The sequence below is a fragment of the Hylaeus anthracinus genome, unplaced genomic scaffold (genome assembly GCF_026225885.1).
Source record: "Hylaeus anthracinus isolate JK02 unplaced genomic scaffold, UHH_iyHylAnth1.0_haploid 11985, whole genome shotgun sequence".
Classification (NCBI taxonomy): Eukaryota; Metazoa; Arthropoda; class Insecta; order Hymenoptera; family Colletidae; genus Hylaeus; species Hylaeus anthracinus.
Window position 1 is genome coordinate 7663171 of NW_026534333.1, and position 27636 is coordinate 7690806.

Here is a 27636-nt window from a genome sequence, read left to right on the forward strand (position 1 = left end):
GGAACATCGTCCAACCAGAGCTGGGTGAAAAGAGAACAAATATTTTTGAACCTTTTCAGACCTGGTCTCCACAATTGAGGACACAAAATTTAAAAATTACCGACACTATCGTTTAGGGCGAACGTCCTTATTTGTCCACATGAAGAAAGACTAACTTTTTTTGCAAACTACACTATTACGATTTTTTTTTTAGTAAGTTGACCCTAAAAATTAAATTACACTAGTACAAGAAAGAGAAATTCAAGTCTCAAAGGGTTAATTCTAGTTCAAACAAGAGTCTCGCAATTGACTGATGAATTTTAACGCATTATTAATGATCCCGTTTGGATAAAATCGACGAGTTTCAATGAGGTGTCCGAGGAAGGATTACTTTTTACTTTGCCCGGAAATTTAATCGACCTGAGTGCACCAAGCAGTATTATCCGAAGTTAGAGTTAGCGGACGCCTAATCCAATTATGCGGTAACTTTGTATAGATTGTTGTTGCTGGAGAGATGGACTAATTTACTAACAGAAACTTTCTTTCGAAATGGAAGCCGTGGTTTACTTGGAATATTGAGTGTATTTGAAATTGCTTGAGTTTACAGATATTTCAAATAGGTTACTCTTATAAATAATACATATGTTCGCATATTTCCTATATTCTCTTGAATTATATTCTCTGAAAATTCCATTTCAACGCTAGTTTTAAATCAAAGAAAGTCGTAACAAAGCACAGTGTGAATCAGTAGTATAGTTTAAGCAAGGCAGAAAGTTTCACGTGGACTAACGGATCCGTTTTTATAAGAAGTTTACAATTCTCAAGACCTACTGCTCCCGCAGAAAATGTCGGATGTCCTTTCCTTAAATCCAGGTCCGCCAACTTCGTCGGACGGGAGTGGCATTAAAGAATTTCTACTTTCATAGTTTTGCTGGCGCAAGCCGAAGAGTTCTTATAATTTTCTACAATTCTAACGAAATTGTCTGAGAGAGAGCAGACCGCGAGTTCCGAGCGTTTCCCTCGTGTTTCAAAATGCTCACTGCGGGCGAAGGGTAAATTAGGGGAATCGCGTTGAATCCAATTAACACCCTTCAAACACTTGCCCCGGGCTTCTTATTTCGTTCAAAGGTGGTCACATTTCTTCAACGACCCCGAGTCATCGTCGTCCCATCGAGAACGCGAAAAGCATTAAGCAAATTTCTGTTTTCGAGGAACGCAAGTTCGTTCGTAAAATGACCCCGAAAAAAGGCCTGCACGTTCTTTTTTTCGCGACACGCGGAACGTTCATGTTCCTTCGAAGTAAATACAAAGGGCGTCTTTTGGAAGGAAAATTGTACGAGGGGTCTCTCACCTTTGACTCACCGAGCCTTTCTTCTCGCATCCTCCGTTTCCCTCTCAACCTGTTCTTTCCTCCGACCCGAGAAACTTCCACGCTTCCCTTTTGAGATCGGTTGATTTACCAGGGAAGCTTGGAGATGAGCCAGACTGTCATATTTGGTTTGCTTCTGAAACGTATTGCAGTACGAGGGCCATAACCGGTGTAACGTTTCTCCTGGGTGTAACAAATTCTTGGACCGTACGCCGTATACTCATTTGAATTGCGAGGTGCGCGGATTTTATGCGCTGGAGAAAGTATGCGAGGTTCTCCTCGTACGTTCATCCTTCCTCGTGTTGTTTATTCCTCTATTTTGGCGTTTCATGCCCGGTCAGTAGCAAATTGTCGGTGGCATATTTCATTTTACCTGTAACCTGAATCACGTCAGCGGTGGCGAACGTGTTAATTGTTGGCATTGCGTCTTTCGATCGCATCGTAACTCTAGCTACATGTCCTCGATGGAAATTTTGGGATGCGCTAAACAGGAGAAACTAATCTCACCGCGAAATTGTCACAGTTTCGAACAATCGCGAAGCGACGAGGAACGGAAAACGCGAAGGAGTCATTTTGACGGAAGTTAAACAATGGAAAGTTAAGAATGGAAGGGTACGAGAAGGGCGAGAGTGAAAGACAGGAACAGGGAACAAGCAAGTGTCTACTCGTTCCAAGTTTTCTGATTAAATCTGTTCCCCGGCTTTTGAGTCGGTGAAAAAGGAAGAAAAGGGATGGCACCACCTCCGTTTCCTCCTCGTCGAGCTTCGAAATCGAGCCAGCGGGAGTGTCAGGAAGGAAAAGGCAAGAGGAAAGAGGAAACTGTGACTCCTTCACGCTCATTAACCGTTCACATTTCGATGACCAAGGGAAATCCCACTTAACGTTTTGGGACGTTCTTCGTTAAATGATTTAAAGCTATTATTGAAAGGTGCGTAGGATCCAAAGTGTTGGTTAAATCTGTTTTAACAGGGTCTAAATATTTTTTTGTCTATGATGAAACTATTACAAATTAAATTAGAAATTAATATGAAAGTACGATCTCGAAGAAAAATATAAGAAATCGCTTTCTTTAAATAAATTTTCCGTAAAAAAATTCCCCTCACACGAGGTTGTCCGGTTTCGACGAAATTGAAACCTGATTGGCTGTAAGTTATCATTTCGACACGCATCAGCGTTACTCATTTATCTCTTTTCCCTCGGCTTCCGATGGCCGTGAAGACCTCACCGCTCGTGGCTTTGAGATCTTCTCCGCGAGCGAAGACCATTCTTTCCTGGTCAGCCATTTATCATCGCGCACGGGGGCAAGAGGCTTTGTATCACTCGTTGTCGAAGGAACCCGCGAACAATGGTGGAACGTCGTGTGGGAAGTAATTGCGAGAATTTACCGAGCTTTTTCACATACCACTTGAGCACGCTCCATTTAATCGGCTTCCCGAATAACTTCCCTCGTTTCCGTGGTATCGGCTATCAAAGAACCATTTTTCGATGGAAAATTGGGTCAGGGTAATAACGAGGAAAGAACACTCGGGGGAAAGTATCCGTATTACATCTTAGATGGATCGTGGGGAACAATAATTGAAATCGAGGAGAAATCTATCCTTCGTTTCTAGACTTCGAGTATTGCGTCGGCGTCGGTGCATCGTGATACAATAATTGTCTGCAATCTACTTATAGTAAACTGATAGTATAGAAGATGTTTCACCTTTACCTTCTACAATGTTATAAACAATAAATGTCTTTGATTGTGTTAAAGTAGCTTCAATAATATACTACGTAATATACCGGTAGCAGTTTTGCTACTTTTAGAAGGTGAATTAGGGATACACATGTATCTATCAGGTTACACGAGAAGAATATTGAGTAATTTATTTTCCTGGCAGGCGGTGATTTAAAGACGCGATAAATTCTCGTCCAGGGCTGACTTTGCCAAAGCTTTTAGTATGTTCTGAGATACTGCAGGGATTCCGTGCTCGTTGTTTTTTTATTCTACCAATGTATCTTAAGCCGGGAGTAGAGGAAGATTTTAAAACATATTACAAGGATGGATTGTGGGGAAACGATTCATCCTCGAATCTTATAAAAATTCTTAATTCGTTTAAATCTATATTCGTATAACTCTAATGTAAGTTTAAATGTTAGTCGATTGACTTTATTCGTTTAAAATTATTAAAATATAAGCCGTTCATTGTACAAATCGATTAACTCGAACGGTTAATATAGTTGTAGACTCAACTACAATTCCACTAAATATAACAAATAATATAATATCCAGTAAAATTGAAACGTACGTAATTCGCGAGTCTCGTAAAAGTTAGGGCGGTAACTCCGTCATCCCTTTTCCTTACAGACGAATCACGGTTTTCGCGAACTTTACGCCTGGCCCTTGAACGTCTTAATGCCACTTTAACCTCTGTCTCGTTAATTCAGAAATATATTTTCACCGTTATTCCCTCTCTTGGGGACGCGGGGAAGATATTCGGAATATTACCGTGATGGTACAGCATGAAAGATCTTCTTTCCGGGATAATTACAACTTTGAAGACGTCTCTCCTTGAAACAACTTCTTCGTAAGTAGCTCTGAGCGGTGATGAGCTTTTAAATAACGATTAAAGCTAAATGCCACGGATAACATCGGTGTACCCGTGGTGATATTCCGTGCGCGACTGGGACGATATATGGCTGACTTACGTTAAATTACGCTGATGTCAGATTCGTTTATGTTTCGATCACTCGCAGTAACGTGTATCTCTAAAACAAAGATTAATATTCATCGCTTAAAATATTTTACATGAAACTTGACAATCTTATGTCAGTCCAAGTACCGCTAGATTCTGTAATCAAGTTAATAAGAACGCCAGGCATCGCAGTCTCCAATCTCGGTTTCTAATTTACTTTAAACATTAACTTGCTCCGGTGACGAAGCTCGTCGGCGCGTCGCGAAATAAAGCTCTTTGTAGGTCCGCCGGAAGCCCGCATGAGCTTTGATTCTAGGGCGCGTTAAATCGCCGCTGACTCCCCAATTAACGTTGCGTCATCGTTTCCGTCGTCCGTCCGCTTGGAACCGTCGACGAACAATTAGCCAAACTTTCGCGGCAAATAAAACTTGCTCCCCAACGAAACTGCTTGCCGGGGTGGGGGAGGGGGTGTGTGTGTGGCAACCGCCTTCGATTTGTCTTACGATCATGGCGGGTCAAACTAACGCTCCAGGAGTCGATGGAAAGTTCAACCGCGGCTCGAGACCTACATTTGGTGCTTTTAGGGCTCCTTTAGAAAATTAATAGATCCTAGGACTTGCCTAGGAAATTCTAGTGTAAACGCGAGTATACGTTTGAAAATGAAAGATTCTTCTATTATATGAAGGGTGAGAGATATTGATCGGCCACTTGCGGGAATCTACAGCCCCATTGTAGTTCTCTGGCGGTGGAGTTCTGTCCGGGAGGTGTCGCCATAATTAAAAGTCTTGAGAGGCTCTTATCGAGTGTCGGTGATTCGTTGATGCTCCGCTATACTATGAATAATTTATTTTTGCGAAGACCTTCTTTAGTTTAGCTTATAAAAATATTACGCAAATTAGATGGCCACTTAAACCATGCTGTTTGACACTCGTTCCTTTACCTTTTCGGTATTAATAATAAATAAATAATAAATATAGATCAACTATAGATTCGAGAAATTAATAAAATTCATCGAAAAAGGCAAAAAGTGTCCTGGAAAACATGTATTTAAAATCTAACAGCTTCGTTGATATTAATATCTCCCTTTGTACTTCTTTTACCAATTCGAGTGTTTTACCAGTTTGAATCTAGAGGCGGTAAATCCTTTGCTATGCTGGAGAGTAAAGTAGGTAGTGATTGTAACGAGCCAGACGAAGTTGCTAGGTAATCAAGCTGGCGCCATCTAACGGGAAAAGCCTGAACTGTCCAAGCTTGTAAAAACTCGTCGATGGATACAGGGGAAGCCCGCGTAAAATTCAGAAAGTGTGAAAAGTTTCCAACTTGATTCCCTTGGGTTAAAGCCACCCCGAGCCGTCCTCGTCGATTAGTCCTGCATTGTTGTCTTGTAAATTTCCCATCGTAACTTCGCGATCCTGTTTCCTCCACGACTCTTACAAGCATTTTAGAACTTTTTCTCAGCGTTTCGTGTATGCACTCTTGAATTTTTATTTTACTTCATTTATTATACGATTTGTTTAATGTCTTGGTTGCACAGATTGGTGTCAAGGTATAATTGAACACAATGTCACTGTTGTTTGCAAATGTGAACGCAAACCGAATGTTATTAGAAAAAGTTAATTAAACCACAGATTAATATGGATGCTTATTTATAAGAGGCTCGAATGAACGGAACCTCTACGGAGAGCTTTAACAAATCCTGCGTGCTCAAGAAACGTAGAACTCAAATTGAACGAGCACGACGATTTTTATGTATAAAAATTAATGTGAATACCACGTTAAAAATTCAACAATTTTACCACGGTGAATGGATGCAATTTTCCCACGCTCGAATACGACCGAATCGTCGCTCTATTATCTCGACAGGAGAGAGTGTTAATTATTTGCACCGGCAAAAACCACCGCAGACACGTGTGTCTCTGTTCATTTTTTTGGTTTCGCGCTCGTTTCTAGAACCACGGAACGCTCGATCGTCGACAACACGTGCACAGTTACGTTTTTACTCAGAGTCTGGGATAAAACGTGTGTTCCGAAACGTCCCTCGTATTCGATAATTGCAAGATAAATATCTTGTTCCTCGCTCAAGCGAGTGCTGCACGCGTCACGTTCGATGGCTCGCGTTAACGTGCTAACCAACGAGCGAGCAGCTGTACAAATCGCTCTTCTTTCGATGCAGTTAGACGTTTGCCCGCTACGGAATTTTGTTTCATTTTTCACCATAGCAAACTTTGAGAATTTCAATAAAAATGCGAAATCAATACTTTTTTTTTAAAGGACTGGTATAGTGAAGTATACCTCTTTCTACAAATGAATCGTGGACACCAAACAATAGTCATTCAGAAATGAAATATCATCGCTGATGTATTTTGTCCATCTCCAAAAGTAGGCAAGTTATTCAGATGGCCAGTTTCAAATTCCTGGGTCTACTTACACCAAAGGGAAACGAAACTCCTTTAATATAATTCCACATTCTTCTGCTTGTAGTCGAGCGGTTCCTTCCTTCAATCCCGCTTCAGTTCGCATTCATCTCAGTTAAATCGCCAAGTGGCGTTTTCCGTAACAGTACAAATGAACAACAGACGACAGCTCCGTGTTTCGTCGTGGCCGTGTTTTCCCTATACGTTACTTCGTCCCCGCGAAGTTCTGATGGGAAAATCCCACCTCCCCCCTCTCAGATCCTCTTTCGTGCGCCCTCCTCTCGAAATTTCCTCGGTGTGCCGCTACCGCGATTTTAATATTAAACAAGAGAAGGAAATCGCGACAAAGCGCAGCCACTCTTTTGCCGATCTTGGGATTCTTCGAATACGTACCGTTCGTCGTGCTCTGTTTAAAATGTCACAATGATATTACTCAGGAGAAATTCGCGCTTCGCGAAATTCACCACGATGGGATTTTCAAACTTCCAGCCCCGTTGTTCGCGCGATTTTATCCCGGTGAAAAGTTTCATGGTTCCCTACAGCGCGGCCCGAAAAGAACAGCCGACTCGTATCCTATTTCCAAACGAAATTAAAAATTTCGTGCGCACTTGAGATATTCAGGACGCAAAGTTTCTCCTGCGAGACTTCTCGATCCTCCTTTTTCGAGCGCTTTTCCACTCTTGGAAATCAAGGGATACCCTTTTGGAAATTGATATAAAATCGGGGAGAATTCATTGGGAATAAAGAGGAATCTTGTGAAATTTGTTGAAAGGGAGTCGTATTGAAATTGAGCGGGATCAGAAGTGTGAAGTTATGGAATTATTATACAGAGTGGCTCGAATAACTTCTGTTATCGTTCTTTAAATAGAATAATTTCTATTATAAAATCATTAAACATAGGTAGTCACTTGTCGTTCTCTATTTTGAGACCTCATCAAGTACGTCCAAATATTTTTAATCTGCCAAAACAAAATTTATCACGGTTAATACAAAAACCAGTATTGGAAAAAAGAACGACAATAAAAGTATAATAGAGAATATTAAAAAATACCGTATTTCCCACATACGAAACAACGGACCAACAAATGAACTCGTGCAATCTTATTATTTAATTTCCAGCATATTATTCGCGTAACATAGTTTGAATTCGTTGACATTTTTCCATCGTGTCGAACGATTCGCATATCTCCTGTCGAATGACAACATTTTCATCACGCGTTCTCGTGCAACGCGTATTTTTTACACGCAAGTGGCTAGTTCACTGATTGTAAAACATTCACTCGATAGCCATATTTCAGAGCGAAAGCCGAAAAATATTTGTCAACATTATTACACGGATATCTAGCTCTATGTTCGTCGAAGTGGCCCACTTTTTGTTGATTTTGAATTTTAACGATTTCCACAGCAATTTTTGAAAAAGAAAGAGAAAATTCGGTGTTTCTATGCTACCTCTTTCTATGCTACTCGTTCGCAGGCTACATCGATTAGATTATGGCTATCCTCGCAGCAACGATGTACGTAGGGACATTAGATCAAACTGCGCGTACCATTTATCTTCATTCTCCGCGTGCAGTCACTATTAATCGGTGATTTCGTATGCATTGTTTCCCACGAATCAATTTCCTTGCAAGTCACGACCACTCTAGACCCGGCAACACCAGAAAATTGTGCTCGAGCTGCTACCGAGTCTGAATATAAGAACCATCACATTTTAATTAACCAACCACAAAACATAGATAAATTAATATAGTGTATAGCGTTGGATAATTATATATCTACGCATTTTTTAATTCAAAATTAAAGAGAATCTCCTCAATCGACAACGAAAGCCCCAAAAATAATGTGCAGTGGCGAATCAGTAATCGAAGAACGGAAGGTCAATATTTGCGTTCGGTTACAACGAGTGTCCCTCGTCCTTTCACCTTTCACTTTGCATATATTTCGTCGATCGAATTAAAAGAGGCGTTAAATATAAGGCGATGAAAGATCAACTCGCTGGAAACTCGAGTCCCTCTTCTGAAAATTGCCAGAGCAACCACGACTCGTCCAGGAGGGAGGGAGAAACTTTGTCCCGCGAGAAGGCTTTGAAGAGTTCTTGCAACAGATAATACTAAACTTTCCTGTCTATTTCGAAATCGCCTTACCTGACGTTGATCGTTCCCGCATTATACACCTTTTTATTTCAGAAGTTTGCCTGCGGCGGAGTTACCTTGTCCGTGCTTCTTTTCGTTACCCAATTCTTTTGTTGGTAAGGCTATTGTTACTTTAAATTTTACGCGAATTCACTTAAACGGTTCGTTAGAAGGTTACAAGACTTTCGCGACGACAAAACCGAGGGTGATAATTTATTGTTCATGCGTTTGTTATCGTACATGCGATACGAAATATTTTTCTCGTTCATCCATCGTTGTCGAACATTCTCGTTCGCACTTACGAAATTATAGGGGTTGAAAGGCAACCCAATTTGTTGATCCTAACAAACGAATTACATTGCGAGAGTCAATCGAATTCGCTTCGCGGATTCGTATAAATACAGAAGAGGGTTTCGGTGAACCGAGAGCGGATTCGTCCCCAGAGAGAGAGAGTTCCGGAAACTTGCTGAAACAAAATGTTAGCTTCGTTGGAGCGAAACGTGACTTTTTCTCTTTTGTCGAAGCGGTAACTATAGCGTTTTTCATACGTCCACTCCTCGAACACACTTTTACCCCTTCTTTATGGCGCAATTGCAAAAGATATATTTTCGTGACTTCTTTCAGCGGATGTATAGCACTCTGTAGTTAACATCAGCGCTTTTTTGGGTTACTTCTAGCGTAAAAGTTTATCCGAGTGTAAATGAACACATTTAAAATCTTGAACTCGTGTGTAAATGTGATATTTTATATTCGTATTTCAGGATAAAAATAATCATTTAGATAGTTTCGTTTTGCATTTGTGGGAAACTATTTTTGAGGCTTTTGGCGGGCGTCACTCATTATTAGGAAAAATACGTAAATAGAATTGACACTTACTATTTCAAGAATTTGATGGTTTCATACGACAGAATTACATTAAAATCTATTTATATATACAGGAAACATGAATAATTTCTTCCTTTTGTATAATTGGTATAATATACTGTATGGCAATATGGAATGATTGAAAATGTAATATAAAGATAACCTATATGTATATTTTTCTTTAATTTTTGGTTCATTTCTCAACACTTTTATTGCAATTTCTGCGCGAAACGAAGATTCGTGTCAGGAGAATATGCACGCGAAAGAGTGGTTACCATCGATCACTCTTTACGCAGCCATTGAAGTCTCCAGCAACCCACATTCGTTGATGGGATCTGCCAAGCGTTAAAGTCTTCCCTTCCAAACTTCCCGCAGGTTTGTAGCATGTTGCAACTCGCGGAAAGAGCTTTGAAGGATGGGAATCGTATTTAGAATTCGAAACACCCTGTTCACCGTATCTCAAATTTCAACCCTGTATTTAGGAAAAGAGAAGACAATGTTCGAACGCTGTCTTCGGATCGCTTCGATTGTATCAGGGAAATACGTCAATTCGAGAAGTGCTGTAAAGAAATTAGAGATTCCATCGAACTTAGTTTCAGTTAAATAGAAAACGACTGAAACGTAAAAGTGCATATCCATGAAATGTGTCTTTAATCATTTTATCAGGAAGTATGTGCTTAAATAAATAAACGAATTCTGCAGTAAAGGTAGCTTATTTAAAAGTGTTTTATAATTATTTTCATTCATAAACTCAATTATCTGATGCGATTTTTTAATTTTTAAAAAACTTGTCACTATGTATTTATTAATAACGTGGTTCCTACTGTTGAAACGTGTATAGTATTGCTGGAACCATCTGGATTCGATGGAATATCTTTTGAAAGACTATATCAAGGAATGTAGATATATAGCGCCGAAAGTAATCGAACGAAGTATAAATATCTACGCACGAAGAAAAATGGACGTGCATAGACCGCAGAAACGATAATAGGCGTACAATTCTTAATGCGATTTACTGCACGGTTCATATTTCGACAATAAATATCGATTATCGAAGCGGGCTTTCAGCTGTGGTGAACCGCAGTATATTGAGTGTCTAGAATCTATGTGATGCATAGTGTGCGAAATGGAGTCGTGATATATTAAAGAAATATGATCATAATCACCTGTCAGCCGGCACGTTATACTAATGGGAAATGCCTAAAATGAATATAACGTGAAATTCGCTAATATTTCTCAGGCGTTCGAGTATTAGGATCTCATAACACACTTATTAAATCCTTCGCTGTCGGAACGAAAAAAACCAAATCTTCAGAGTATAATTCTACTTAATAATTCAGAGATGTCGGTAGGAAGGCGATGTTCGAAGGCGTTAGCCATTTCACGATTTTTCGTGCCCCGAATTGTTACCAGTCAGGCGTGGGGCGGCCTTATCAAGATTTCGTTCGCTAATCCTGCTCAGCTTTCAGAGTCTGTACGCATCGAAATAATTAAAGTTCTCGCTTCGAGTTTGAATTACTTTCCCCCCTTTCACATTTTTCCTCCGTTTCGTGTCCCGACTCCGTTCTGTTTTCAACCGTGTCCTTAATTAACTATAGTCTCGTTGGGAGCGCGCATACGCGACCAGTTTCGCAGGCGATCACGTTAAAATAATATTCACGGTTTACCACGCGGAATGATAGTTATCCAAGCTGATATACATATACGGCGTCGAACTAAATTTCAACAATTTGCATAAAACGGGAGACACAAGCGACTTGTATAAAGCGAATGTGTTTATCGGACTCTTTGTTACAAGAAAAAAAATGCTTTCATGAAAATGAAGTAACTCTAAATGAGGTAATTCGCATCTGTATGAAAATGGAAAGACTTTTGATGACGTTCGGCCAACGTACAGCATTATATATTTTAAAGTGTAATTGAGTTACGAAAAAAATAACTTTTAATACTTTTCTTACTTAAACGAGAGATTTAAAATATATTAAATTCTTCTCTAGGAGGTCCACCAGAAATTTTTCTCGCAGGGGTGAAGTTTGAGAGTCCCTGGTGGTAGACTATTTGCACAGAAAATTTTGATACTCGAAAGGAAATTGCTTCATTCGGATCTCAAGAACATACCGTTTACTTTCAGCGTTTGTACTTTTGTAAGATACCTCTTGCCGTTTCATATCGCTACGTGGCGAAGTCTTGTTCAACAACCTAATTCACTCGTGCTAATTATTCATCGCCATGTAATCCGCCCTGAAAAAGTAATGAAATTTTCGTTCCCCCCTTCTCGTTGAGCGAATCGTTCGCGAAGGAGTTTCAAGGAAAAAAATTTCTAATTATATTCGAAACTATACTTTTTTCCGAAACTTGTTCACTCTCACGATGTTGATCTAAAATCGTCTTAATGGAAAGAGTTTTATACACTTTGAAGCTTAAAGCTGAACTTTTAGCCTTCTTTTACTTACGAGAATCTGTAATTTTCTGGGATGGCTTGGCAAATACATAGAAGTAAGGAAAAACGAAAAGAGCAGCTCGCTTTTATGAAAGCGGGTACCAGCCCGTGGCACTTTAACTTAAACTTCAAATTTGAGAAATCTGTGTTCGGTAGATGTACGCCATACGTTATTTGTGGTCGTTGAAACACAAGTTCATTATTTTATTGGAATGTAGTAATGTAGGTTTTACTGTAATTATTTTTATATATATTAGTATTTTATAATATAGTATTATATTATATTAAACTACACAATATTAATTATGTACTCAAGTTACAATATTTGACACCTTACTTCGATAAGTCGAATAACGTATGTGTTGCAGGCTCCGATAACAGCCTGTCTTCTTGAAAAAGAGTAATTTTCTAACCACCTTCTCTCGCACCTTTATGTTCCAGAACTGGTCTATGATTTACTCCAGGCGTCCGTGGCATCGACAGACGACAATAATTTGTACATCGACGACGGTCTCGATGGATTTCCGGCTTTTGGTTTCCGGCCTGGCTCCGAAGTTAAACAACCTTATCGATTATATCTCCCGGAAAAATTGCCAGCAGAGTTTACTCTGGTGGCAACTTTCAAGCCAACGTCCTCCAGAACCAGTTATCTGTTTGCAGTTCTCAATCCCTTCGAAACCGTGGTGCAATTAGGCATTCGAATTTCGGTGAGTACAATTCAATCCTGAACGGTTCAGTAATCACAGAATAATTGTAAAATCTCGTTAAAAATCGTACTTGACACGGTTTCATGAAACAATTTCTGTACAAAAATTCGTGATTCAATATTAACTGATAATTTCACCTTAAACGTGTTAAACGAACGTGACGTATTTTCTCGTACGGCTTTCCGTCAACTCCCGTGCATCCTGACCCCACGAGGAAGCTTCGTCGCGGTTCCCGCGGAAAAAAGTGAACGACAGGGACTTGAATATAAAGCCAATCAGAAAGTCGACGAAAATCTCCAAGTACAATCGGTCGATTTATAAGGAATGGGCTCCGACGGCACCGATAGACTTTTAAGTCGGCGCTTCCCATTGGCGAAGACTGGGTGGTGGGAGGGCATTTCCTCATGTTTCCCAATCCCTTCGAGGCCGTTGTTGCAGCTCTGGAGTCTTCAAATTTCTTTGAGATCTTTCACGTTCCTCGTGGCACCGTTTCCACGGGTAATACGACGTCTACGTGTTCTGCAGCAGAAGCAGCAGCCCGGTTTCGACGTTTCGATAGGACACGATCCCCGCGAGAATCGATAACGCCGTGCCGCGGGAAAACAGCTCGACTTTCGAATCCCTCGGTAGTTTCGTTGAGAACCACCCCTTCCCTCGGATAATTTCGACGGCGAGTCGGATTGCTTGTTATTGGATGAGAAATTTTCCAACCTCGGGAATCGTAGATTGCGGGGATCATTTTGGGAATTTGGGGACGGATTAGCCTCTCTACCGCGTGTACTTTTTATTCCATTTCTTCAAACTTGTTCATAAAATAGAATATATATACAAATCTTTTACGTTAAATGTTTCATGTTTTCCATCACAGGATGGACCAGGAACCAACCAAAACGTCTCCCTGATATACACCAACTCCGATCAGCATTCTCATTCGGACGAAGTGGTCAAATTCACAGTTCCAAAGTTGTCGAAGAAATGGTCCAAGATCGTCATCAGAGTTGCCATCAACGAGGTCACTCTATATTTAAACTGCCATGAAATGGCCAAACAGAGGGTGACCAGAATTCCTTTGGAATTGGTGTTTGACACCGCCAGCACGCTCTACATCGCTCAAGCAGGTCCACATATTCAAGAGAAATACGACGTGAGTACATATATGTAATTCTACCGCTTTCCACTGAGGCGAACCTAATCAATGAAACGGGGCTGAAGGAGAGTGGATCAGTCTCGACTTTCGAATCCAGAATTAAGCTACAGGTATTAGTCGGTAATCGAATCATTATTTGAATAATTTATTCAGCCAATTCGGTGTGAATTTCATTTCACTAATGACAATTACAATCTTCCATAGCACTTACATAAATATACTCCTCTAATTCCAACGTTATTTTCCAATCACAAATAATGTATCAATTATAATAAAGGAAAAGGTTCGAGGCCTGTTTGGATTAAGTCCTAACCATAAAATGAAGTCAAGCTGATTCCATTTCTCTTCAACTGTCACTTTCGTCTCACCATAGAACGTTTTTATTGAAATTCCATAAAAGTAACAATCACCTCAAAGGGAATCGAATCGGAACATGCCTCCTGGCGCCTAGTCGAGGCTTCTAAAAGAGACGAAAATGATGGGTTAAACGTTTCAGCACCGTTTTCATTTCGAACCTACTACTACAACTTGCTTCACGAGTCTCGTCGAGCCGAAGAGATTGGCGAACGACCGCGGATAAGCCTCGAAACGCAATGGTCACAGGAACGTGAGTAGGAAATCTCGATAGGGCTGTATCCTGAAGAATATCCTTTAGCAATTTAATACCACACAGATTCGCGTGGCAAAATACTCTAAGATGTACCTTCAAACGAATTGTACGGTATTGCTTCAAGGTAAGTGAATTAAGGAAGAGGGACAGGGAATAGGAAATCCTATATTGGAATCCTTTATGTCATCCTCAAAGGATCACCGTAGTCATTGTTCTTCTGTGAGAACTGTTTGAAATGTTCAAAGGGATCTTTAGCGAGATCATTTATAGAATTGAAAGATCTACCTTCTGAGCTTTGTATAGAATGATGTTTTCAACGACATTTTATTTTGATGTCTATTTCAAGTTTTTGAACGCTTGGAGATAAATTATATTTAGCATTTCCTGCTTAAGAGCGACAATTTTTATTCTGGATTCAAATAAATTATTTGTTACCGACGTTAATAGCTCGAGAACACGAATAGTTACAACTTGAGGTGTACAAGTATTGCTAAAACGCGGTAACTTCAGAACATTTATTATTGCACTCTATTTGTGATTTGAATAGCAGGGTGTACGAGGCATCGATTTCCCAGCTAATTATTTCAACTCGATATTTAACGATAATTAGTTCCCATACTGATTTACTCTGATTTTCCGTGTGCTGCATACACACCTCGTAACGCAGAATAGAGTGATTTAGTTCGGCCCTTTGGTAATTGGCCACTGACGATAATTGTTGCAATATGGCGCGCTGTAACATTTCGTTATAATTATGTACATAGTATTGCACTATTACCCAACGTCGAGAAATTATACTATTAATATCGCCTGATTTATTTGGGAAAGTACCGTGACAGATTTGCATATTTTCCATTATTCTTACGAAACTATTAAATTATTATCATTCAATTTGAAATGCTTTAATAGTCGAAACATAGCAAATTTAAAAAATAGTACATCTTTGAGTGTGTATCATCGCCTTATTTAATGCATATCCTTGCTCGAATCGGCATTCGTCCTGATTCGCTGGAGCGATAAAAATATTTTGACTCGTTCGACGTTCCAGCGTCCTTTTGAAATCGAGGACAATCGGTCGGAACGATTAATCGGCTATTTAATTCGTGTCCCCGTGGTTTATGTGGAATTCAGACGCACCTGAGCCAGACAGAATTTGATTGACAATTTATTTTCCAAACCGCTGATTCCGCGTTGTTTCAAAGGGTGACAAAAAAAAATAATGGAAATGGAATTTCACTTGGCTCGTTGGAAATGAACGGTGTTTTTCCCGTTTAGGGCGTCCTTTACACGTGGAATAAAGGAAAGCTTCAACGAGAAACGCCTCTATTTGTAACCACATCTGCTTCTGTTAAACCGTTTGTTTCGTACGAATAAATAAATCCAAGACCCGTGGTGTAGTTTATTTGAATAGATGAAATTCTTGGTGTTTTTTTTTCTTCTCATTTTATTATCAAGTTCTACCAAACGGTGCCTATGATTTGACAAGAATTTCGATCGAAAGATATGTATTCTGAAATTCAAGTTAGGTATTCTCACCTCTTATTAGAATATTCACAGTTAAAGGAAGAAGAATTCTTTTAAAAGGAACTCTAGACTAAAAGAAGGGAACAATCCAGATACGCGTTAATTAACGCTGTTTGTTTTTACCCCTTATCAACCACTTTCATTATTACCTTCTATTACGGACATACCGTGAAAGACATTTTTGTTTTCCAAGAAGTCAAGCTCTTCTCAGGGAGCTCACACACACCCCATCGAGTAGTTACGTTCCGTCTGATAACGGGATTCCTGAGAGACGTTCTTATCGAGTGTCCGCCGCTATTTCCATCTGACAGTCTCTCTTCACCGCCTGCCCCCTCCTCTTACCTGACTTTTTCATGCCGTTCGCGGATAACGACACCTGAACGAAACTTCCCTCGTTGCGGCCAATTCGCGAATCCCTGCTTTTTCCTCCTCGAACTTGGCATTGTTTTCTCTTCCGTTGTTCCTCCTCCCCCTCTTCTCGTTGTTTCGCACGCTCTGGACCGAAACTAATCTCTATAAATCGCCAGATGCCTGTTTCCTTCGCTTTCTCGCGAGTACGCGTTTATCGTCGATGTTGGGGTATTGAAAATTTATGAGGAACAGGGTTATTAGCTGATAAAACGTTTATACCCGTGTATCGTGGATTTATCGTGGCAAATTTCGTGGCTCAAGTTTCGCAGAGGAAAATGTCTTCGGATGTTATCGCGAACGTTCGAGTGGCGAATCCGGCGTGGGGAATACATAAATTTGGTTAGCTTGATTACGAATCCGTTCGACTGTGAATTATTCGTTGCGAGGCTTGATCGGAGAACGTTGTAATGGTGCTTTAATTTAATTCAGACAAATTCCTTCGATAAGTATCGCTGAATATTTCCCTTTACTTTGCACCGTTATAAAACGTGAACAGATCGTGAATATAAGTAGAAATTTTGTAATCGAGACTAAATAGTTTCTGAGAATCGTATCGAGATCACGATCGTCGAGCTTTCTAACAAATAAAGCAGGAATTCTCGATTTCCTGAAGAAACATAATCTTCCCTTCAGTTACCCGATACACGTTATCGAGTAACACGTGTCAAGGCATAAAGGCTGCTTCGAACAATTTAAAAATCGAGCGTGAAAGCTCGACGCCACGAAAGAACGAGATCCGAGGAGAGAGATTTGACCCGAGAACAATTTGTCGTTTATCTACCTGTGTCGTCGAGCGCTTCTCGATCTCTTACCTTTTCTGTCTTTCGCGATTACTTTTCTTCCCAGGAGTGTTCTCCGGTGCTTGAATTTCTCTGTATTTTCCTATCGCTCCCCGTCTCGCATTGTTTTGCCTGGAATAAGTTCGTTCGATCGATACAAATTCATTTAATACTTCGCGCGACGACCAATCGGATGCGATTCGTTTGGGCAAATGTGTTCGATATTCATAGGAAAATATTACGAAGCGGAATGTTAAATATTTAAATGGTCTCAGATATCCGAGACGCTCAAATATTTTCCGATTCGTATTTTTAAGTTTTAGTAGAGTGCACTTCATTTCATTCTAAAGGAGACAGAAAATTGATACAGAATAATTCTTTGGAGTGAAAGTAACTAATTAATTAACGCAGGGCTTAATCGGGTTTACTTTGACGAAAAATTAATGAAAATTAATGTTACTTTTATCGTGTGCGTCGCATTTCTAGTATTTGTCGCTCACTTTTGACCTACAAACATCACCAGCAGTTTCACACGTGTGTGTTAACATTTCGTCCGCGTTTGACCTACAAAACTCGTAAATATATTATACGCGCCACTGTTCGTCAAAGAAATCATTTAACTAATTTTTTTTTTTTGGTTAAACGGTTTCGTAAATCCAACACAACTTAAAAAATGGGATGTTAATTCGTGAGTTATAATTCTTGGCAGATGTTGGTTTCTTTCGAAAATTTTAGAGATTGGAGTATATTATAAAACTATAATTTTCACGTTGCACATTTCCATTTCAATCGAAATTCGAACTCACCGGAATGTCGTCTATGAATCCAAATTTGTAGAAAGTTTGTACACGCGGAGGACGCGTGGCGAATGCATGGCGTATAATTATTTTACCACGAAGCCTGCTGGACTTTTCAATTTACGCGGGGATCTGCATAAAAAGGTCGTAAGTTAGGTAAGAATGCAGCGGCCGCGTCGCTTCCGCTCGCATTTTACACTCCTGCGGTTACGTTTACAGCGGCATTATAATGCCTCCGTCGTTGGTTTCATCGTGTTTCAAAGATAATGCAGCCTCAGTCTCCAGATGCATAGGGATCTAATCCGTATTTTACATAACTTATTAATGTGACTCTTATACGCGATGGGCGCAAGATAACCAGGGTGCTTCTTGTGGCATTATGGCAGCGCTGATGCGGAAACGCGCGTAGATTGTAGCAAAGTGAGCTGCATGTTGCATAGTCAATTTCGAAAACAACCTTGCAAATAGGAAAAATCAGTCACCAAAATGTAATTTCGAATTATTGAAAATATTTATTGTAAGAACGAGAAAATTTATGTCCCTGTTCCTAAAGATCCCAAAACAAGAGTACTAAAAATACATAATCGGATTGAAGTCATTAGTCAGAGTAGCGAGGGGTTAAAAGCAGCAACCAGCAGTCCTGCCGTAGCGAAAATCATGCCCTTCCTCGAAATGAAACGCCTTGGCGCGGTACTTTCCATTTTCGTTTAGAAAATTCTCATTTCCCTGATGTCAGTCTAATACTCGAAGTCTAAAGTCGACGATATCAAGCTGGAGAGAGAAAAAAGAAACAAAAAATAAACTGAACGTAGCTTGCGAGAATCCCTGGATAAGGATAGCCCGTAGGGCTTCATTCGCGAGCCGAGAGGGTATCCGTACTATTCTCGAGGATCGTAAGGATATATAACTCGAGGAATGTAACGAGGACGAAGTGGATGCGCAACGTGCACCAAGCCATAAGCCGGAATGTGGAATGTGCCATCAGCATCACGGGGTGGAGCAAGGTAAAAGCACCGATGGGCTACTCAAAGAAGCAAAGTGTTTCGATATCGGTGGGTCCGTCGTCAGAGGACCATAAGCAGCGTACTGTCCGTCAAATGGGTACATTGGTTGCAACGTCCATTGCTGAGAATAATAATGGCTGCGCCCGTGTTGGACTGCTAGGCTATTTTAGAAATTCGGTTACTAATTTATCTGAATTGTTTCCGATGACAGGTCCCTCGATTGGCAGCCTATCTATTGTGAACGTATCGGATGAATAGTTAACGTGGAAATGTCTGAGTCGTGCTAAAATGGTTAACAATTTCATTCTATGGGAGGTTTTATGCCTTGATGTGATTTACCTTTCCTTTCTTTTTTGTATTTTTTTAAGGTTTTTATCTAACTAATATGGAAACACTTTGGAATCCATTGCACTATCTCCTCGTTGATATATGCATCTTATAAAGTATATTTAAAGTAAACGTTACTAACTGTTAGAATGAATTAACTCATGAAATTTAATCGTGGCTCTTCTTTCTTATTGAATTATTGATTCGTGCCGTACTCGCTTCTTTCAAATTCATATGTAAAAAAGTAGAAAATTCTCGGTTAAAAGTAGAAATCTGCCGATGTTTCGCGAACTATCTGTCGTCTCTTCTCAAACTTACGGACGCTATTGGATCGGACACGTGATATATTCATTTTTTCTTTTTAAACATCTATGCCAGTGGATCTATACGTCCCCAAAAGTCTATTTCAGTAACGAATAAATATATGCCATTTATAGAGCACCATTTCTCATTAAAAATGGCGCTATTCACAATGATGACCCGTAGTGACCTGAACCGAAAATTTAGAACAGATTTTCATTATTACACGTGTCTTTCATCTATTCACTTCGGAATCATTTGACAAATTGAAACATACAAAAACGGGGCACGAAGTTTGTTTTGCATTTTCGAAATCATGTAACTAAATAACAAGAATTCATTGCGACGAAAATAACTAGTACGATTAGAAATAACTTTGATAAATTCGATTAAGGTTCGATGAAATGTGTCACACGAGTAAAGTTTCTGAAACTTTAAAGTTCGAAACTTGTATTACGCCTTTAATCAATTATTCCTGCACTTTTATATTCTTCTATCATACCAGCGAAACGTTCACGACTGTCCAAGTTTTCCTCTCATTTGGCTATTCTAGCTTCTTTCCGTAAAATTTCGCGCTCAGACTTCCACAATGGCAAAATCCCTCGTCGATGTCTCGAGCGGTGTCAGCAGCATTGAGTCCAATAATTATACCCATTGCGCCCATGATCCGCAATAGACTGCTGAGGCCTTCGTTAATAATGCAGGCAGCAATGCACGCGACGATTTCGATGGCTTAAATCTTAGGCACTGTCTTCCAAACAAATGTTTTCTATCTATCCTCGTTTTCCGATGTTTATTATCCTGTTATATTCCCAATGATTATACAATCTGAACGATATATCATTTTTCATTTTTTTAAAGCAAGTTTTGCCTCGATGCATCGAGCCCTTTAATGAATGAGTTCGAAGGGTAGATTAATCATGGTTATTATGATGTAACGCGTTCACGCTCGTGGGTTACGAGTCTTTACGGTTCCTTTCTTCCCTCGTTGTTCTCCGTATCTGCGTTTCTTTAACGAGAGCCATTACAGACCGGGTAATAGGCGTCGAGACGCAGAGATTGCTTCGTTATGTGAAATTAGCCATTTAAAAGCAGCCCTTCCCGACGAGTCCCGTGCGCCCTTCGTTATTTTACAAAACGATAGCACGAGAAACAAAACATTACCTAAAATAATAATATTTTCTTCTCTAAAATAATTCTATTTTCTTAACAATGTCCTATTATCACGTTACAATTTACTTCACCGACGCATACGTCGTGCAAACTATATATATATTCTTCTTTCAATTAAAATATTCAAATACACGACATGTTCCATCATTCTGTGTGATACTGTATATCCAGCAGAACGAATTTCTTCATTTTGTTCAGCGACGAGAACGGAAGCACGTTTCGCGCGTTCTTCGAACGAATCAACCAGTCGAAATTGAATTTTTTCCCCGTCGTCGTCACGATAAAAGCATCCCAGCGACGTTGCGTTAACTCGTAGTTTTTTCCTTTATCATTTTTTTCCCCGCCATCCTTCTTTCGTTCGCGGGCATCGTTTACCAGACGAGTACAAAGTGCACCGCCACGAAACTAATAATCCCATCAGATGTGATAACGGTCCGCGAGATGTTCCACGGTTCGCGATTAAAAGTTTCGAATAACCATGGCTCAATTTAATTTACGCGGGGTCTTTTTGTTCCGTTGAAGCGTAAGCACCGCGATTGTGTCGCTCGTTCTCCAATGAGCGTCGTTACGCCTTTAACGGGGGCGTCTGGACTCCGTGATTACGTTCTCGGATAAAATTAGAGATTTAGCTGCCTACTTCTCCATGCGTCTTCGTCGCTTTCTGGGACACGCGGTGCTGTACGGCAATCTGCGCTCTTAAATTTCCTCTGTTTGATCGCTTATCCTGAGCGAGAGTAATCGCACACGTTAAAGAATCCTAAGTAGCTTTCTTCGTTGGAAGTTTCGAGAGAGGACGAATAGTTGTAGCCTGGACGAAATGCTTCTGTAGTTTGCGCACGCAATCGAAGGGAATAATTAGTTTTTGACCCATCGCTTGAAAAGCATTCCATTATTTCATTGAAAAACGTATAAATTGGAGCTCGCAACGAATTCAATTCTGCACGAGTGGAATTTGATTTATGATGGAATAATATAAAAGAATAAAACTCGCCGGTGAATAGGTTTTTGTTTGTTGCTTCTTAGATGAACGAGCCTGTATATAGTACTGCTACGTGGTGTATACATAGCATAGAAATTACTTTAGTGCATGAAATTAGCTGTTTAGAAGCAACCTCTTCACGCCTACAAAAGCTTCTCTTCGCACGGAAATACCAATTGCAATGTGCTTCCCGGAAATTATCATTCCAATTTTCTCTCTCTTCTGAAACCACCATCCACGTTCGTTTCCTTTGAATTCCTGTTTATTTTCATTCCCTTCGATCGAGTCTTTTCGTTTCCATTCGTGTCGGAAACGTTCAACCATTTTAGCTTCTCGTTTTTTTATTAAATAGCACACGTGAATTCGTTCCCATCGTCGAGATGTTTTGCGTTTATTGTATTTTATATCGAACGCTAAAATTGTTACAGACATTCCAAAATATAAAACCAGATTTGTGATCATCAAAAACTCTAAAAATCCGAAGGAAGACTAATTATTCGATTAATTAATTCAAGTTTGTCACGCCTTGAGTATTGCCTGCGACAGCAGGAGGTCTATTGTTCTTTTAAGCTACGAATCCCTGAATATTCCGATTACTTCCCGGTAATATTTCGTTTGAAATGAGGATTTACGGTTTCCCCTTCGTTGATACAAAATAAAAGCGCGAATGTAACCTGCGATATTGTTAAGAAGACCATAAATAATTTAAATAAATGAAAGGATTAGCGAAGCAGAATAAATCCAGTACAAGGTTCCATTAATTATCATCTCTGGAATCGCAGAAACCGCCCCCGAAGACGCCCCCTGTGTATTTTTATTCTGCGCTGTTTTCCGAGTTATCTCGAAAGAGGGAAAAGGAGGGTGGAAAAGCGAAAAAAACATGAGACCGTCAAGCTCCGCTTTTCTCTTTGGCAAGCTCATTTAAATACTAATAGATGTGGATTATTTCCTTGCTTTTGCCCTTTGCTTATTCATTCTAATTTTCTCTTTGACTTCCTTTCGTCATTTTAACCACTTTCCCAACTTCCCTCTTACAATTCATCTACATTTCTTTACTTCGATATCAATTCGCTTCTATTATCGAGGGTAATTAATCGCTTATTTGTAACTTCTGTATTTTTTCAGGCTCTTTCGAATTTTGTTGCTACATTAATTTTTATTTATTCTCGCTCCACACGAAGATCATCTGTTTCCCCAATGTTCCATCCTTTCCTGACTCTGCTGCTTTTTTATTTTATTGTCAGTATAATTTACTTTAAACTTTATATTTTTCTTCTTCACACACCGCTCCTCAGTTCTCGTCTATTTAACGTGGGGTTCTCTTGCACTTCTGTGTAACCATAACTCTTTTCCGTATTGTTTCAATTTCCTTCTTCCTGCTTTGTTCTCATAACCACCGTTTGGAACCACCGTTTCTCTTTTATTAATTTTATTACTCTTTACCAGCTTTTTTCGCCTTTCTTCTCCAGAATGGCACAGTACTTTCCCAGTATATCTTGGAAATTTTTTATGGTTTATGTATCTCTATTATTCCATGGTTCGACTTTTTTCCAAAATGCACTGGGGAATGCATTTTCAAAAAATTTATTAAAAAAAAACTCACTTTATAGAGTGTATTGGCAAAAAATACCATAAAGTTTTATTTTAAAAAATACCTTCACCGTTTTTTCGAAGCCAGCAGCCGAGGAAACACGCATCCGCGCTTCTCCGATTCACCGTATGTGTGGAAACTTTTTGATTATTTTTAAGTGGTTGAAATTGTTGTCGGCTCGAAGTACGCGTTCAGCCTGCAAATGCATTTAAAGCGGGAATAATTCGTTTTTGATGTAACAGTTGAAAAGCATTTCGTTATATCGAGGATTGGAAGGAGGTATTGAAAAATTGCGTGAAATGAAACCGGTAACGAATTAAATTCTACACGCGTGCATTTTGATTCATTGAAACAAACCCCTTGCCTCATATCGTATAACTAAGTGTGTTCAATTTTCAGCTGCTATATGTCTCGAATATCGACGTGCTTGATCGTCATTTGGTGACAGGGATTGCATTTCTGCAGTCTTGTTATTGCGACTTTTATTATTTATATCAAATATTCTACTTGATATTTCCTTTCTAACGGTAAGTGGAAACGAAGTCTATTTGTTAACCGACTTCGAAAATGAGAAGGTTACTCAATTCGTCATGTACTTTTTTTTCATATAAAATGTAGTTTTAATTTTCATTAATAATTAAATATCTCGCAATGTAGACAGGACATCGTAACTACTTGTTACGCAATGAAGAGTATCCTCGTAACACAAGGTATTGTCTCTGTTCGTGGCTAGTATATTTGTCAAAAAACAGTCGGTTAATGGAGTGTGTGGAAAGTTTTCGGAGCCACAGGAATTCTTGATGTTCCGTGACACCGTTTTAGATGCGTTCTATATTTCATTCTCGTCTGGACCTTCGTCTTCTTCCTCGATTTTCCAACGTTCCACGAGACCTCTCGGTCAACTTGTCTCGAGCACGCGACGACGGCCCGTGTTGTTCCGTCGGACGTACTGTAAATGGATTATCGATTCCGAATAAATTCCGTCGACCTCGGGCGTCCCTCGATCACGGCCGTCCTCTTACCTCGATCGTCCTGGCGCGATGTCGCTCGAGGACTCTTTTTGGGCTTCCGCCGGAATGCCGCTCTTTCCCCTTTATTTAAAGACCAGGAACTGGATTACGTGACGACCGAGTCGAGTGCTATCGAATCGAACACGTTACTCGGTCGAGCAATTACTCTGAACGATTGTTCGATCAAGCATTTATATATTTTAACTGAATCCCCGTTTAAGGTAATTCCTCCATGTTTGAAAAGGCACTGAACTGAAGTTAAGTTCTGATACACTCATATTGGAAACGTAAAACTTCCTATTTATTTCTTTTCCTTTTGAATTATAATAAATACAATTATATAATAAGCGGAGTCATTGGTAACAACGTTGTCAGTCGTTTACAGAAGTGATTTCACACGAGTGCGCCTCCCTCAGCACCGACGTTGCTGAGACGAAAACTCAAAATCTGATAGCCGAAATTTGACGACCAATAACGATTCCGTCGAATCAGCAGTTCCATTCGAGTTTTAATTAAAACGGCCGGATATGGTTGGATTATGAAACATTAAAACTTTTTTATTAGAGGAGGCCGTTTCTCCGTGAAAGTGGCGATAGTCGATCGGGACCGTTGAGTCTACGGGAATCCAAGATAAATTTCATCGGTCGCAGCTGACATTTGAGTTCCGAGCACGGGGCAAACAGAAAACTTTCCTCTCTTGGACCCGGGAAAGTTTCTGGAAAATCTTGAGGAAACGCGGTAAACCGTAAACGATGCGAAAGTAATTAGCTGGGTATTTACGAATTTAACGCCGTGCCTTCATTCCGGAAAAGGAGGAAGGAAATGGGGTAAGAGTGGAAGAGAAAGAGTGAAAGAGAGTGGGATGGCGAAAGGGGTTGGGGGTGAGAGAGTTCGTGGGACGTCCTTCTAAGGTTGCTATCGAGCTCCAGGTTGAAGAGTTAATTAAGGAAGTGAAATAAAAAGAAATATTTCGATAAAATGGTCGGACACGTTCTTCTCCAGCACTTGGAGGTCTATAGCGTTCATAATGCATGGCTTTCCGAAGTTTCAATTTGTTTCAAACTTTCGAGTCTGTTAACATTGGTTAAAGTATCATCGAACTTTCTCCGTATTTAATAATTGATTACTTCATTTAGTTTGAGTAGAAAGATGAAAGGCTCTTTAGATTGGGTTTGTTTTATTGAAAATTTCCTTTGTATTTGAAATGTATATTAAGTTTAAACTTCAATTTGCAATTCAATTATCTTCACTCATACCACTTATACTACATTTATTTACCGTTTATATGTAATTTAGTGAAGCTTCAATTTGCGGTAATGTATTTTATATAAACGATGAAACAATTTACAAAAATATTATTTGCTTTTGACTGTTATTGTTGAATATTATTTATTACGATACATTCGTGAATACTAACAGTTTAACAGTTTTACGAGCTGGTACAGTTCATCGCGTATTTCCAGATCAGTTCGTTAACTTTTTATTAAAGTGAGAATTTACGTAAGTACTCGGTGAGCTGATCTAATTAAAAAAAATCACCAGAAAATTTAGGTACCTCGGCGATCGTTAACAATGCCGAAATTCCTCGTGGGGCTTATTCCCTGAAACAATTTCCCTTGCAAACTATCATCGTCATTCTACTAGTTCCCACGCATCGCGAATTCTACGACGGAATTTCAATTAACAAGGTTCATCGAAATAGAACTGAGTCGGCTAAATTGAAAGCTATTAAATAATTGAAATTTCTACGGTAAATATGGGTCACAGTTACCTTGTTAAATCGCTGCGTTCATTCGACCAGAGTAAAATGCATTTTTGTCGGGGAAATTTGATATTTAAGTGAACTTGCACCCCGATAAATTCATTTTAGTGTACAAATTATTAGTTTATTACGGGTGATATCGCAGAAATATTAGGAAACATCGTTTGCTTAGCTGCGATAAATTCGAATAAAACAGCCACGAGTCGAAGGGAATAAAAGAGATTGAAATAGTTTTACTTAGCGTTTGTACAAATACAGAACAATTTTCGAAATAAAGCTAAACATGCTCTGTGTGCGCTATTGTTTCATGATTAAAATAGCATTGCGGTTCGTGTATCAGGTTACCACGGAACTGTTGCCGAAAGTTCGTCTGTTCGCAGTAAGCAAATTGCTTCAAAAAGAATTCCCTCAGCCTTTGCTGCGTTGCAGTGTAAAATTTTATTGAGAGTATGAAAGGATCAAACGATACTCGAATAAAATTATTCAAGATTTCCTGAAGATTTCCTGAAAGATAAACGTGTTTGTTAAATTTCTAAATCGAAAATGTAAGATATAACGTTCAATCATTTGCCATAGTTTACAATTAATTACTTCTTGATAGCTCGATAATGTCATCTCGATGTGTACACATTAATGATTAATATCAATGACTGCCATGTAATCAAAGAGGATATTTGACCATTATTAAATAATTGGCAACTTTGATGTTCGATCTACGCGTATAATTTATTCTAATTCCGTGTGTCGTGTTCCAGCGATATTATTTTTATTACTACTGCAGAAATTAATTCCCTTTCGGGTGTCGTTCCTCAATCGCAAACGTATAATTTCGTAATCGGAGGTACTAGTTGATCGCAGTTAACTTTAAACACCCAAGTGTACCACCCTTCATAAAATCGTTCTATTACACGTGTAACCGTGTAAGATGTATCTCCCTCGCTGTTTCACGGTTTGGTATGCACAACAGGTATTTATATTTAACCGTAATTCAGGCGGGTAAGCAGAGCGTCGGCCCTCTCCAGCGTCGTTGCGTATTCGCGAGCAATCAGGCGGATCCCGTCGAAAATGCAAAGCTCGACCGACGAGTCCACGAGTTCGTCGATTGGCTCTCGCTCCCGCAATCGCGGGGACTGATTAAAATGCGATCGCAGCGGCTCCTCTCGCCCTGCACCACGATTAGCATAAACAAATTCTTCTCCGCTCGCCTCCGCTCTTTTTTTTTTTTCGTTCGCTTTCGTCGCGACGCTTTCGACGCTGCGTGTTTGCACGCTGGCGCTCTCCCCTCTGTCTCTCACCCCATTGGCACGGTGTAATCGTCGGTCGGTTGTTTGCCATGGAAAAACAACCAGCGACAATTAACTGCCCGATGAAATTAATTTATTAAAACGACCGAACCCCAAACCCCGTTATTCCCGTCACGTTTTATCGCGTTTAACTCGCTTCAACCCTCCGCATCCCGGGCCCCTCTCTCGTCGCTGGTTGTTCCCAGCTCTCCCTTTTCGATGCTGTTATTTTCAGTATCGCATTTTTGACTGAAACGCGCGCAATTGAATTTGAAGAGACGCCCCGCGCGATCCGTTTCATCGACACGAATCACGCGTCCGCGGCGAATCATTGATACTCCCGTAATTCCACTCTCAGT

The 27636-nt window shown here is 39.8% G+C and overlaps 1 protein-coding gene across 6 annotated transcripts in view; it reads left to right on the forward strand.

Annotated features, from left to right (window-relative positions):
• The window catches only part of LOC128887275 (collagen alpha-1(XVIII) chain), a 237746-nt gene that overhangs the window by 40865 nt on the left and 169245 nt on the right, over positions 1–27636 (forward strand). For all 6 annotated transcript variants that reach the window (XM_054142984.1, XM_054142982.1, XM_054142986.1 and 3 more), the window contains exons 3-4: positions 12315–12580; positions 13449–13724. In XM_054142984.1, coding sequence (XP_053998959.1) covers positions 12315–12580; positions 13449–13724 — 542 coding nt within the window. The remainder of the gene's footprint in view (positions 1–12314; positions 12581–13448; positions 13725–27636) is intronic.